Source organism: Drosophila subobscura, chromosome E (assembly GCF_008121235.1).
Source record: "Drosophila subobscura isolate 14011-0131.10 chromosome E, UCBerk_Dsub_1.0, whole genome shotgun sequence".
NCBI classification, from domain to species: domain Eukaryota; kingdom Metazoa; phylum Arthropoda; class Insecta; order Diptera; family Drosophilidae; genus Drosophila; species Drosophila subobscura.
The window spans coordinates 17,288,349-17,303,471 of record NC_048531.1 but is presented as its reverse complement, the minus strand read 5'-3'; the positions used below and the strand labels follow the sequence as shown (position 1 = coordinate 17,303,471).

The following is a 15,123-nucleotide window of genomic DNA, read 5'->3' as shown; positions in this document are numbered from 1 at the left end:
GTAGCGCTGCCAAGGCGGACTCGCTTGCATTTGAGACAAGCGCGAAAAAATCAAAACGAATTGACTCCGGCTCTGATAACGTCGTCGACGCGACATCGACGCTGCCCTGCGCACTGGTGTCGAATCGAATCGCCACCCATCCACCCATCCACCCACCCTCCGCACAGCTCTGAGTACCCACCCCCGGACTCGGACTCGTACTCGTACTCGGATTCGGATTCATTCACTTGGCGCTGCGAGACACTGTTTATATTTCGCCCTCCCCCCTCTGGCGTTATCCGCCAGCGGGCTTATCTCCTGCATTGATTTGTAAAAAAAGCAACTAAAAAGAAGCGAGAGGCAAACGGTGAGCGTTAGAGGGAGACAGTGGCAGCTACAACTGCCAGCTGCCATCTTGCTTTCAGCCATCTTCCACGGCAGAGCGAGACAACCGCTAGAGCGCTGTGTGCCGTGCGATAGGCCCCGCCCTCGATTGCGCGACTTTATGTGGGATAAACTGCTAGACAGAGAGAGAGAGAGTTCCGGGATGATTTGTCCAGTTTTGGCGCCCATTTCGATAGCCAGTCCTTGGGCCTATCGATAACAGATAGAATCCAGCCCCGAAGACGCCCACGAGCTGTTCGACAACTGGTTGCTCTGGCAACCATCTCTGAGCGGCGCACAGTTATTGCCAAAAGTCCGCTCCTCGGTGGTGGGCAAGTCTCAGATTTTTGTACATTCTTCGCTCCCTGAACTGCCTCCGCAGCATCTCTGCCACGTGTCAACTTCACCTGTTGTCGTTTATTAGTTTCAGTTTCCGCCCCGCTTTTTCCCCAGCATTTGATATGAATATAATTGTGGTGGGGGTGGCAGGCGGCTGGTGGCTGCTGGTTTGGGTCCCTCTGAACTTTTAGCGGAATTTTGATAATATTTTGCATGCTGCACAAATGTTGAATTAGCCAGACAATGGAATGCCGGCCAAAATGGGAACTTGTCATGGTAACCGCACCGTTCAAAGGATCTCCTCCTGCCACAGCGCCTCTCTCCTCTGTCTTTCTCTCCACTTGTCTGTCCCTGGGATGTTTTCGTCTACAGGTTTCCCCTCCCCTTCCCACTCCACTCAACTCTACCCACATTTTTATTATCTGTATGTGTTCTATTCCCCCCTCAACCCTTCCCTAGCCCAAGGCAGGGCGTTAATTAAAAACTCAAAGAACCAAATGAAAACCACGAAAAGAATGCAAAAACACAAATCATTTCTGCGCGCAGAGGATGCGGACTCTCACATTCGTTTGTTACTCCACCAGCCACATGACCACTTTGATATGGAAAACGGAATTATATGCAATTTGGCTTTGAACAAAGCGAAGCATGTACCCCTGCAGTGGGCATTAACGTTTAATAATAAATAAATGAAAAAGTAACAGCCAAAACGACAGTTTCATGCTTGATCTGGATCGTTACTCATATTAGAAATCAGACATAAGAACAATAAGTCCAAAATTCCAACATTCCCTAAACATTAAGAGTGGATGTAGGGTATCTACAGCACCGGCTCTCGATGCTGGACGAATGGAGAACAATAAATGTTTTATATTTAATTAAAAATGCATGCAGAAAAGGCAGTTCCGGATATGGAGCTCATATTCTAAACAGTTCGAGCACAGTCCATTTGGAATTAAACAGCTCTTGCCTGATTGTACTCAAATTAAGGTAATTTGAATTTGAATCAATCTTCAATTCATTGAAACTTTTCATTTCATTTTGGAGCAACATTTAAATTTCTCCAACGCTTAAGCCACGAAATTGTTTCCCCCACTTTTTGGTTAGTGTATTATAAAGCAAACAAGAGAAACAAATCGTGATAACATCTCAATCCAGAGCTGGCCGTTATGAAAAAAGGCAAATAAACAACATTTGAGCGTGTTAATTAAACAAAACCGCTTTTCGAATGGCACAGCACAGCAGCAACAACAACATTAACAAAGAATACACTTCGGTGGTGGAGAACTATTGAATTTCACAACATTTAAGGCTTGCGAGGCTAATCATTGGGTGGAGCTGGCTGTCGATTGGGGTTCAATTTTGAATGCTTTGAATGCTGGGCATGAGCATGTCGTAAATCACTTGACAAAAGCCAGGGAGAACCGGGCTAGTGACTGTGACTAGGACAGCTGCGAAATCCTTGAGATTCCTGCCCCGGCATACAAAAAGCGCCAGCTCAAATGCAAAGGATTCGGCTTTGGGTGCTCTTTTGGCATGCACGAAACGAAGCATTTTGGAAGCAATCGTTTAAGCCCGGCCAAGCGGAGAACTCAGAACTGTGGAGAGTGGGCTGGAGGCTGGCTGGAGGCTGACTGGTTGGCGGGTGGCGGAGAGGACCAACAAGTACGTGCATCCAAGCAGATTCCCAGTTAGCAGCTCACAACAATTCGCTTTTAAGCCAGCGCATAAATCAACCTCAGAAGATATCCCATCCAGTGCTATCCTATCCCCAACAATACACGAGCAGCGAAAAGCGAACATGAGAACAATTCGAGGGGGGAAAAGTTGGCGTTTTTTCGGGACGGGCCGCGGCATTTTATTGAAAGGATAATCGATGGCAGCGACTGACTGCTGGCAGCGGCGCATTAAAGGATTTGGATTTGGGGCTACTTTAAAACTTGACTCAAGAAGATGTCGACGAACTGAGCTGAGCGATTGCGGTCGATTTAATTGAATGATGAATTGCGCTGGACACCGGGGAGGAGGAAGGCAGGCAGGAAGGCGGCAAGGCAGCAAGGCGGTGGGACGGGTTGAAGGAACATCTTCAGTCGTCACGGCGTACAAAGGGTGTCGGGAAGGGGTCGTTGGGACACCAGTAGCAGCTTGCAGCGAAACGACAGAGACTGATACGCATAATCAGTCAAAATTTATGACAAGCTCGAACCGAAAGGCAAGCTTAAGCTTATTTAATTGGCCCAGGTCCAGCGGCCTCTAGAGTGTCCCCCAGGACATGCCTAATTAGCATCGGGGGTCCACATAGGATGATGGCCATTTTTTGTCGGCCCTGTCCTATGTGTGCCTGGGACCTAAAATGATTTTTACTGTTTTCCATTTGCGTTGTGTCCCGATTTCTCCATTTCCACCCCCACTCGACTACGACTACGGCTACGACTCCGAATGCGACTCTGACGGATGACTCCACTGGAGAACTCGGAGGTAATTTGTCTAGGCCGAAACGGGCTTCTTGTCCTGTCCCTACACTGACGCACGGAGCAGTGGAGCGCTGCTCAAAGTTCTGGCAGCTGGCTGTCTTTGGTCTCTTGTCCCTGCGTTTCGCTCGATTTGTTTTGGGCGCTAAAAGGGGAACAACAGCGCAGCGTGAACCGAAATTGTTAAGCTTAGTGCAGTTTCGTGTAACGCATTACTCTTGCTTAACATTTACCGAGGTTTCTTTGCTCTTCCTCTCTTCTGTAGTATCCAAAAAACCAAAGAGAGGGTATGCAAACAAAGAGTCTGTTCATATTGGGGGGCAAGCGTCTTCAAAATGAGTCAAAAAACTTCTGATTTAAAGAGTATACTTCGACAGCGCTTGAAAATAAATTGTTAAATTCGACACGTATTCGTGTCAAATCTTCAATTCAATTCATTAAGGCACGACGAGGCATTGTTATCAACGAAAACTGATTTCCGAATCCTTAATTTAGCCAAGTCTCAACCCATTCTGCCGCCACAGGTATCGCTACTGACCAATAGATGGCGATTAACTTGCTTCCTCGAGTTCTACAATGCAGCAGTAGATGGCATTTATCACTTCTACTACATTTTGGTGTAGAATTCATAAATAATGTACATGGTAGTTACACGTTCATAGTGGCGCTTTGCCACAGTTTCAAGGCGAACAGCTTTTGTCAGATATAATGTTAAACGCGTAATGTTAAATGTCAAACGTTAATGTAAATGTCCTGTTACATACATACAGTGGCGGAAAAAATAATAGAAACGAAATTTTTTTTCGATCTTTTCAAAATTTTGTTCAGAGAACATTTTTATACCCGGTAAAGTATATATATTCTTGATCAGCATCAATAGCCGAGTCGATTGAGCCATGTCTGTCGGTCCGTCTGTCCGTCCGTCCGTCCGTCCGTCCGTCCGTCTTGTTTGTCGGCTAGTTCTCAGAGACTATAAGAGCTAGAGCTACCAAATGTTGGCACCAGACTGCTGTATGCTCACACTGAAACCAGTGTATTTCAAAAATGAGCCCCGCCCCCTTCCGCCCACGCAAAAGGGCGAAAACCTCCCAAATCTACAATTTTGAAGATAACAGAAAAGTAAAAATTATTGTATATAGTACGACTACTAACCGATGCATTGAGATCAATTTTCAAATTTTGCGAAGAGAGAAAGAATTTTTTTTTGATTTTTGAACAAGGTGGTGTGTCGAACCAAGCCGAAGTTGCGTGCCTTCTTCCGCGTGTGTTTCGTTATTTTTTGTCCTTAATCGTCGAAAAAGATTTTATTAAACCCATTTTAGATTAGTAACACTATCTGATGTTGTGTGACCTTCATATCCTGGTGTAAGGATATTTGTTCATTCATAAATCCGTACAATGTCCTCCGCGAGCCATTCTGAAGCTCTAACAACAACAAACACAACCTGAACAAAATTTTGAAAAAATCGAAAAAAAATGTCGTTTCTATTATTTTTTCCGCCACTGTATGTACATAGATCTGAACTTAATTCCTTGCCTTCGGCTCTGCAGTTGTGACAGTTGAATTAATTTAATTGTATATCCCTGCCAACTCGAGACGTGCCTTCAAGCAGTGCTTTGCCACAGGAACTTACAAATGTTGTAAAGAAGTCCTGAACAGAATTGATCTGCCAACAATGAAATACTTATACATACACACATATGTATGTATCAATTAGGATCAATTTTGGCTTTCGATTAAGAATGCATGTACCGCAGCCAACTGAAAAAGATGGGGTTCGGATACATTAGTGTCATAGATAGAGCGATTGGGAACTCAATTAGTTGAAGAACGATCCCAATCTCTGGCTTGGCTCATAGCAATCATCTCCCGATCACTTCCCACCCCTGGCCATGTGGTTCCTGTGGGCGTTCTTGCTTCCCAACTCCAGAGCTCCTATATGCCAATGATACCATTATTTATTGTATGTATGAGGCCAAAGAAAACCTCCTGTTTGCATTGAGAGAGGAACAAAGACGTAAGGGAAATGCACACCTTGGAGCGGCATGAGTGTCTTTCGATTTCAGGCAAGGACAAGGGCACGGTGCGGTGCGGTGCGGAACGGCAAGTAGCAAACATTGCAAACAAGCAAGCAAAACATGTCCACGCCCCTAAGCTGCTAATGAGGGACAACACAACTGCAACTGTGGGCTGTGAAAACACGCACACAAAGGCGACAAGCCGCATGAAAGGACGCATGCTGCGATACGGATCGGCATCGAGATCAGAATAGGGATCGGGCAGGCAGCTGAGAGAACCGAACACAGAGTTACAGAGACAGTGAGAGAGAGAGCAAAGGATACAGTAGCAGCATGGCCGCAAAACGATCTTGGGAGAAGTCTCTGGTGGTTAAGGAAGAGGCTACCTACTCCTCCCGCAGCACTCTCGTTGTTCATTTAACAATCGCACTCAGCACAGCCGATAATCCGGCCCCATGGCAAAATGTTGGAAAATCCAGACAATCTAGCCACAAGCAGACAACCACCAGAGAGCAAAACAGACAGACAGACAAAGGCATAAGCGGATTGGGCCAACAAAGTTGAGTGGCCTCAATACCTCGCCCTGATCCTTCGCCTGTGTCCGTGTCCGTGTCCGTGTTTGATGTCCTGCGGCGCATATTAACATTATCAGCTGTGTGTCGCCCGAAAAAGAAGCGGCGTAAATCCCACTAGAGAATGTTATCGGAGCCCAGTAATTGTGTCTCGTCCTAGCCGGCATTCAAATAATGTGTGAAAATTTACACCGAGCCGAGAGCCCCCCGCTGTGCCAAGCACAGGGACAAGATAGGACATTCTTCTCTGCGGTGTAATCGGTGTAAATGTGGTTAAGTGATTTAAGGGGATATTATCGAGCACAGCAGCACGAAGCGGACAAATCAATCAGCTTCGCATTGAGACGGAGAACTCAGACAGATTTCGTTTACATTACCCCAGAGAGACAGCCTCGGCTCGGCTGGGCTCCCTCGTTCTCCCTCCCTTTCTCTGTGGCCCCCAATCTTCGCGTCGCTTTAACACAGTTTGCCCCAAAACGGAAACGGAAATTTCTTTCGCATGTTTGCGACTGCCGCAATCGAATCGCTTCCATTTTCCATTTTGTTTGCATGGCGAGAGTTAAGTGACTTTCTACAGATAAATCCTCGTACTCGCACTCGTACTCGTACTTACATATATGCAAGGACTGCCTCGGTTTGGCACTGATCCGAGCACAGCCACATCAACCCCTCTTTGGCCGAATCTGAAGCTTCCAATTAACACTGAGCGACCATAAAAATGCAGTCATTCGGTCAAAAATGAAAACAAATGCCTCCGGGCATACTAAGAGTGCTGCCCTCAAATATTATTATGATTGTTATTCTGTTATTTTGGCACCCTCTGGCCTGGTCCTCGCCTAACGATGTTAGTGTTTCCGTTTCTGCCACATGCTTACCCATCAATTTGCGTGCAACTCGCATGCCCCAGGACAGGGAAAGGGAGAGGACAGGGAGAGGAACAGGGACTGGAACAGGGACAGAGACAGAGACGGGGAAACGAAAAAGAGGAAAGGGACTACAGAGGAAGTCACGGCAGGGACTATTTGTAACATTTGGCAGACGTCAACGCCCTGCCCTGCTCAAGTGCAGGAAAATGAAATCAAATCAAAGCCAAACGATTTGATCAGAAAAATGTCATAATTGAATCGCTGTGGGAGCGGCAACCCACTGCCTGTGGGCGTAACAGGCTTTTGATGACTTTATGGTAATCAGAGATGGCCGGAGAGTCTCCGATTTCAGCAGGCCAAGCCGGGCTCCTTGCTGGCCAATGAGCCAACGAGCCAAAGAGCCAAAGAGCTGCACATAATTTCCGCTCCTGGTGCTCATTTCGACTATTCTGTGTATACAAAACTAATTAATTTCCCAAAAATGCAGCAGGAAAGGGTTGCGAGAGGGTCGGGGTGCTGGGGAGCTGGTGCCCCGATCCAGCAGTCGGGAGACAGGATATTTGTGCAAGCAATTTCCGCTGCCGAAGAGCGTTTTGTGCGTAATTAATTTATGCAAAATACAAATGCAAACAAATTGCAAATGTTTTCGCACGAAATTGTTGCGCGCGCCAAAATTGTTTTCCAAAATAATTAACTTTTCAGCGGGTTTAATTAGAAATTTTCTCAATTTTTCCGCTTGCCCCCAGCAGCAGGCACAAGGATGCCAGGCACTTTTCCGTCACTCGATTAGTCAGTAGCTTGGAGAAGGAGCTGCTCAGTATTTTCAGTCTCCCTGTGTGTCGTGTCAGCCTCAATCCAGTCAAAATGTTGGATCATTTTTGGGATATCACCGAAACGAATGCGTTTAAGATAATCCTCTGCCTGTTCATTTCCGCTTTGATGTTTTACGGTGTGAAACCAATCAAGTGTCTGGATTCCATGTTCGGACGGAGTGCAGAGAGCGGAACAGTTGCGGTCAGCCTCCCAAGCGGGGCAAGCGGATCGAGTCAAGCCAGAGGATCGATTGCGGCAAGAGGATTGAGCCCGTCTGCCGGTCCAGGTGGGTCGCTCAACTCTTTTGACTATGGAGCCATTCGCGGTCCCCACAGCTGGATTGTGCCTACCAACAATCAGAGCCCCATCAACATCGAGCAACGACGCATGGCGAACATTCACTTCGAGACGCCCCTGGAGTGGACAAACCTGGAAATTATGCCCGCTGGCATCCGTCTGGAGAACAACGGCCACACCCTGGTGCTGCGCGCCTCCTATCCGCGATGTGTGCCCTCGATTGGCGGCTGGGATCTGCTGGGGCGCTTTGAGCTTCGAGAGATCTCCTTCCGCTGGAGCTGGTCGAGCAACATGGGCTCGGAGCACACCGTCGGCAACCGCCACTATCCGCTGGAGATGCAGTGCCTCCACACGCTGCCGCAGGCCTCGGGCATTATTTCTAGCCAGAATGTTCTGATGATCTCCTACATGTTCGAGGTGGGCCAGGACAATCCCTACATGGATGTGCTCACCCAGCATTTAGTGGCCATCAAAAGGGCGGGCCGCTCTGTGGAGGTTTCCCCCTTCCCCATCAGCTACCTCGTGACACCCTTCTACACCGAGTTCTTCAGCTACCAAGGGTCGCTCACGCAGCCACCCTGCCACCGTGGAGTCGAGTGGCTCATCAATCCCCGTCCCCTGGCCATCAGTGAACGTCAGCTGAACGCGTTCCGCCAACTGCGAAGCTACCAAGGCGCACACATCGGCTGCAACGCTCGACCCGTGCAGCCACTCGAGGATCGAACGGTCTTCTACAATCTTTATCGTGTGCAGCAATAGGTAAGTTTGTGGCTACATTTACAGCAATAATCATCTTTTAAACATAACTCTCCTTTCTGCAAACATCTCAAGCAGAGCAGGGAAGCACAGAGGGAAAATTACAAGAAAAAAACAGGCAACCAGATCCACGATCTCCAACTCATCACCTATTCCCTGGCTAACAATTCACAGAAAAGAACAGAAAATATATTTTTTATGCACACACACAAACTTATTCGCTGATATCCATTCTGAACAGTGTGTGCGGAAAGTTGTCTCGATTCGGCAGGGGGCTTCATTAGCTTCCAAGCAGGGACTAATTGGACTTGGGCAATCTTCCGCACAATTTCATGAGGTTAGTCGTTTGTTGGGCAAATAGTTTGCCTATATACTAATCCACTAATTAGACGTTCAAAGAGCATTAGCATTAGCTGAGGACGGTCCCCGGGTTGCGTCAGTGTCCGAGTACGCTTCCTACGCGCCTCAGCGCCGCAGGATATGCCTCTCCGACATACACACACACATACATACATACATATTTACATACATGTTCATGTGTTTGATTCTTGTTTAGTTGTATCCGCAACTGTATCTGTATGCAGCGCATCTGTTTCTGTGTGTGTGTGTGCGTGTGTCTGCGTCTGTAATTTCGTTAGTGCAACGGAAACTGTTGCGGACATATTTGCTCTGGCCTGGGATTGGGATTGGGACTGGGATTGGGTTTTAGGGTTTTGGGCTTTGGACCTCCTGTGGCGACGCACCCTCGTCTTCCGCTCTCCATCCCAGTCACATCACCCTCCAGGCAGGGCATTGGCATTCCCCTCTGCCACAGCTGCTTCTGCGGCTCGGTAATCAGAGTTCCAGTTTACAGTTCCTGGCTTATAATTATCAGTTGGCGCCTAACCATAGATGGGCATTCTCGACCATGGTCAGTGCAGGCCGTTGCTCTGTAATTAGTTTTTATTTCAGAGTCGGGGGCATCCACCACATCGCTATATCGGTCCATCTCTTCACCTCATCTCATCTCATCCATCTCTCTCTCCCTCAATGGGCGCTCATCGAATTCGATTGGACCTGGACATCGACTTGTTTAATCAATGGCAGGCCAAGTGAATTTCAATGCAATTGCGTTTGCTGCAAATCAACGCTAATGAAATTATTCAAACAAGTTTCGTTGTGTTGTGTCTCTCTCTCTCTCTCTCTCTCTCTCTGTGTCTCTGTCCCCCTCTCTCACTCTGGCTTGCTGAGCCGCTTGTGTCAATATTGGTGCGACGCGGCCATTCGCAATTTGCGTGTTTTGAAAACTTAATTGAATTGCAATTCCCACAAACAAAGCTTAATTTTTCGGTCACGTCTATTATTTTTATTTTGTTGGCCGAAAACTAAAACTTTTGTGCGAGCAATGCAATTAAAAAATGTATAATTCCATTGATATGCAAATTGATTGCACACAAAATGTTCAATTAAAATGAAAATGTTTGTTAGAATATTAATGCGATTTTACCGAGAAACGCATAATTATTGCCGCACTTGGATTTATTTTCACAGTTTTACATTTGTATGGGTTGGAGTGTATGCAGCACTAAAACCATCAATGGCCATTTCCATCTCTAATGCAATCGATCATCGATCAAAGCGATATTTTAAATGCATTTTTAATTGAATCTCTAACCAACTGCAGGAGCAGCAAACTCTACAGAAGGTGCTTGTTTGTAGGCAGGGGTAAGTATTATTTAAGCTTCCATCTCTCCAATTATAAATATAAACTAAATTCTAAAAATACAATTAAAGCCAGATCTAAAGATTAGAGTACGAATTGTGAACGCAAATAATCACTATTCGATCTCTATTCTATTCTATATGCTTCGATTCATACTGATTTGCGACAATGACAGAGCTGAAAGCCTTGCGGACAAAGCCGAAAACAGAAATCCCTGGCCTAATCGAAGCAGTCGCAGCAACACAAACATATCAATCAACATAAATAATTGCAAGCAATTAGGATGAGGCTTGCAGGCTGCCAAAATCCAACTCCTTCAGTAGCTGAATCATGGGAGCCAGCCTCAAATCCAGTCTCAGTCCCAGTCCCAGTCCCAGATCCAGTTCCAATCCCCGGCTGTCAGCGCTCCCTTCTGCCCCAAGCAGGGCACGTAGTTTCTGCTTCACTGAAAATGGCAAGAAAATGAAATTAGACGAATAGAATGACGATGTAAGTGCCATGAAAAGACGTTAAGATGCTCTAAGCCAAGACGATGAGCACGACGGCGACAGAGTGAGAGAGACAGCGAGAGTAAGTGCGAGAGAGAGAGAGAGAGTCTAGAGGGGGGAGCAAGCTCCTTCTGCTGCTGAGAAAATTGAGGCAAATTGCATTTAAGTGTTGCCGTTTTCATTTAGCCGCATGAATATGTATGTTGGCGTCGCAGTCGCTGGAGCTTGTCCTGAACTTGCTTCCTTGGCTCTTGCTTTTGTGGCATGCAAAATTGAATGAATAATTGAGAAAACGAGCGCATGATGGCATTAGTGTGTGATTGTGTGTGCGCGACTGTGTGTATGTGTGTGTGTGTGTGTGTGTTTCTGTGTATAAGAGAGTGTATATGCAGCTAATGAATTGTAATTGCTTTTATTAAGGCTTTTGTGTCCTTTCGGGATGGAGACGTCCAGCGACTGGGCTGGCCTGTCATTGCCGGTCCTGCATCAAAAATCCCTGTTCAATGTTAATTGTTAATCATTAAATATTGTTGGCAAAATCAATATGGTGGCTGTCGATTAATCAACGCCATTTTGTAATTATCTCGCTGCAATATTTAATTTAATTAACTCTGTGGGGAAGTAGAAACCCGAAGCCTCAGCTCTTCTTCCAATCTCCTCTCGCGCCCCCGCTTCGTACAGATCTGTGAATGAATTTAAATACATTTATAGTAATTGCAAATTGTTATTGCTACAGAAACCGCAAAAAAAACGCACATTTAATATTTGTATATTTATAAAAAAATGTCCAACAAAAAGTTGCCTGAAAAGTGCCTGGGAAGGCGGCTGGTAGGGGCGAGAGCACACATGAAAATTAATTTGAATGGAAAACTCGGTCCCCTTTTCCACATCTCCCTCTCTCACGCTCTTCTGTGTGTGTCCTCTCTCTCTCTCTCTCTGTCGCTCAGCCCTTTGGCTCACTTCCTTTTTCAATTAAACGCCACCATTTTCCATTAACGAATTTGCATGTATGTATGTATAGCTGAGTGTGTGTGTGTGTGTGTACAAGACTGTGAGACACACATGAGCAAGCGACTGTGTTCCTTATCCCTCTACCACACACACACACACACACACAAACACACACAACGCCCGTGTCTGTATTTCTATAATAAAATTAAATTAGAAGACCAGAAAATTAAATCATCAAAGCTTGACGTCTGCCGGCAGCGGCGGCTGCTGCTGTTTCCTCCTGTCCATGGGAGTGAGTGCACATCCACACACACATCCACACACACACACACACACACATGTAGACCAATTTGCAAAAGCGACAGTTACGAGTTCATTAATATTTCTTCTTTTTTTGAGCTCTCACTCTTCCGTTCTCTCTCTCCCTCTCCCTCTCCCCTTATCGCTCTCGTTCAAACTTTTCCCTGCTAGCCCAAGCCTTGTACTCTGCGGTTTTTGGGCTGGCACCACCTCCTCTCTCTCCCTCACTCTTCCTCTCATCTCTCTCTCTCCCGCTCTCCCGCTCACACAGTGTTGCTAGCTCTTTCGCGTCGGCCATGGTGTGAGCAGCATCATAAATTAAATTCTTCATCAACTCAAACTCGTTAAGCGCCAATAAAGTGACAGAGAGTTATTTTCATCACTTTTTCAATGGTCTACCATCTACCACAAGGCAGGCATTTGTGTGAGTGTCTGAATGAGCGTGGTACTGCATGAGTGTGCGAGTAGCTCACTGCGCCGAAGCGCTCAGAGAGCGACTGCCTAGGCCACTCCCTCTAACGCAAGAGACAGAGAGAGAGAGAGAGAGAGAGCTGTCTGGTCGAATGAAAGGGAGGAAGAGGGGCCGGAGTAAGGTTTACTCAATAAACTGGTTCCCCTTCCGCTGCAAGAGCAACCTTTTCTGAAACATTCACGCATGCGCGATGCACGATGCACGATTTCGATCCGTTCTAAATGATAAGCAGAACCCGGCTAAGTGCCGTCCGGACACATCTGCCATGTCAGTGTCCGTTCGAAAGGAGAGAGAGAGAGAGAGAGATGGTATCGGAAGCCTAATACCCTTTCAGATCACTCAATTATGCGAGTAAATGCACATATATGTACATATGTATGTGTGTATGCCAGACCATGCTGCGTATGCTTGATGGGGAAGAGTCGCGCGTACTCTCTAACGCCCTCTCTCAGAGCCTGCTCAAAGATGCGATGACGTCTTAACTGCTTAACGATAAAAGCAAACTAATTAAATACAGCAAAAGGAGGAGAACTTGCCGCATAATAAAGCAAATTAAAAGCAAATTAATTTAAAACAAAAAAAATGCTGAGGGAAGCAGCACGCTGTGAGTGGCGTGGAGAAGAGTTAACGTTTGCGGATGTGGCGTAAATGAAAATGACGCAAGGCAACGTCGACCATGACACACACAGAGACAGGCACAGGGGCAGGCACAAATGGATACCCCACACCCACACACCGACAGATAGCGACTGTATCCACACAGACCAGACAGAGATACGAGGACACGAGCTCATTCCCTGTCCGCCCCATGCCCCCCAGTAACAGCCAGGCCGTCTGTCGCTCCACTTCAATTAAGCAGCGCGCCAACATGGCAGCCTCTCACAGATACGCACGCACACGCAGCCAGAGAGTGGCAGAGGTAGAGTCAGAGTCAGAGGCACACAGAGAGATAGAGAGGGAGAGAGACAGAGAGCGGGGGAGATACGAGTGTACACCCACAACTGCCGCACATACATTGGCAGGACGTAATTACGTTTGGCAAGCTCGTTATGCGTAAGAATAAACGCACATTAAGAGCTCATTAGTTGGCACAAATCGAATCGTGGCGCCAAAGGAGGGCCACAACTGAATGGGAGAGTGGAAATGGGAATGAGTCTGGGAGTGTAGAGTGTGGAGACTGTATACTGGATACTGTATACTGGGTACTGGGAGCTCGAAGTGCAGATGAGTGGGCCAGGTATGTAACGGATGATGACTGGCCGACTGGGATGGATGGTGGCTGGCTATCTGGCATTTTCATTTAACGTGTAATGGACGACAGCGTAAACGAGGCAAGCTCTGTTTGGGCCGACAGACAGATCCCGAAAGAAAATTGCAGGGTGGCTGGAAAACCACATCTCATGACAACAGGTAAGCGGGAAGTTGGCAGTGATATTGTGGTAGTAATGGTATGGGCAATGCTTAATGGCTGACTGAACTGGCTACTGACTACTGACTGGCTCAGCCAGCGCTGGCACAGTGCAGGCGAACTCTTAATCAGACCAGCACAACTCTGCTAAATGTTTGGCCAACAAGTTAAACTTTCTCTGGGCTATGACTACACTTGAAATTGTGAGTATGAAAAGATCCCGATTTTCTCATCCATTCGATTTCTATTGAATATTCGTATGATTTGGCAATGATCATACCTCAAACATTTCAATCAGTTAAGACGGTAAAAGATATCAAATGTACCAGTATACCGAACATATCTTTTATATCTATAGGAACTTGTCCTTAAGGCCTAATTCCAGTTGCGTCCCAAAGTAACTTTCTACCAGTTGATTAACTTTGCCTGACTTTAGCCTGCCTTAAGTCCTCTCGTTGCTCTGGGCTGCGAACATCTCCCTGAATGCTTTTAAGTCCATTTCCTTGACAAATGCCTCTTGCCACAATCAGTTGCAAATTTGTAACAATAGCAGGATATTAACAAAATCCACTTATGTATCCGTTTTAGGTTTCCCGCTCCATTGCACTCAAGAGAGAGATGCCAGATAAATATATACATATGTATATCAAGACAGATAGAGAGAGAAGGAGAGAGTAGCTAGGCCTGAGCCACAAATCGTTTCCCTATACAGTTGTGGTCGAGTCGAAAAATCTGTGAAGGAAAACCAAAGCCGTCCAAAGTCATAATTCCACAGCGGAAGTGCAGCCCGACTAGCAGATGGCTTCGGTTGGGTGAGGGTAGGGGAGCGGAGGGGCGGTGGGCAGTAAGTGCAGTTAGTTTATTTTATTACGCAGCGGAAAAGCAAACCACTTGGCAGAGCCCAAAGAACCAAAGAACCGAAGAACCCATTGTTGCACTACGGCCCGTGCTCGACACCTTGATGCCGACAGACCTCCAACCCCGTGCATGGAGTGAGTCCTGCGCAGCTCTCTCGTGAGCGCTTGCTCTCTGCCGCTCTCTCTCTCTCTCTCTCTCTGTGAGAGGTAAGCTCCGCCCTTATAAATGTGACTTGCCCATATATAGAGGTGGGGAAGCCAACCGGTTTCCAATTCGATTTGTGAACCCGGACCAGACCAGACCGTAAGCGAGCGACAGTCGCTGCGGCTTGTTTATTGCCAACTCTGCCTTGGCCCGGTGCGCAACGGTTTTCGGTAGCGACTCGGCACAGTTTCAGTTTCAGTTTGAGGCTCAGTTTGGTTGGTTCTTGCAAGTGATTGAAAATGTT

At 46.7% G+C, this 15,123-nt stretch overlaps 1 protein-coding gene across 1 annotated transcript; it reads left to right on the top strand.

Moving 5' to 3' along the window:
- The first annotated feature begins 7,474 nt into the window (after positions 1 to 7,474).
- LOC117890393 (carbonic anhydrase 2) lies at positions 7,475 to 8,596 on the top strand. The gene is made up of 2 exons (XM_034795198.1): positions 7,475 to 8,499; positions 8,575 to 8,596. Exon 1 carries the CDS (start codon positions 7,495 to 7,497, stop codon positions 8,497 to 8,499), a length of 1,005 nt encoding a protein of 334 aa, XP_034651089.1. The 5' UTR covers positions 7,475 to 7,494; the 3' UTR covers positions 8,575 to 8,596.
- Positions 8,597 to 15,123: the final 6,527 nt, after the last annotated feature.

What these genes read in the sequence shown, in the direction of transcription:
- LOC117890393 (XM_034795198.1), top strand. Translation starts at nt 7,495, where the DNA reads ATGTTGGATCATTTTTGGGATATCACCGAAACGAATGCGTTTAAGATA.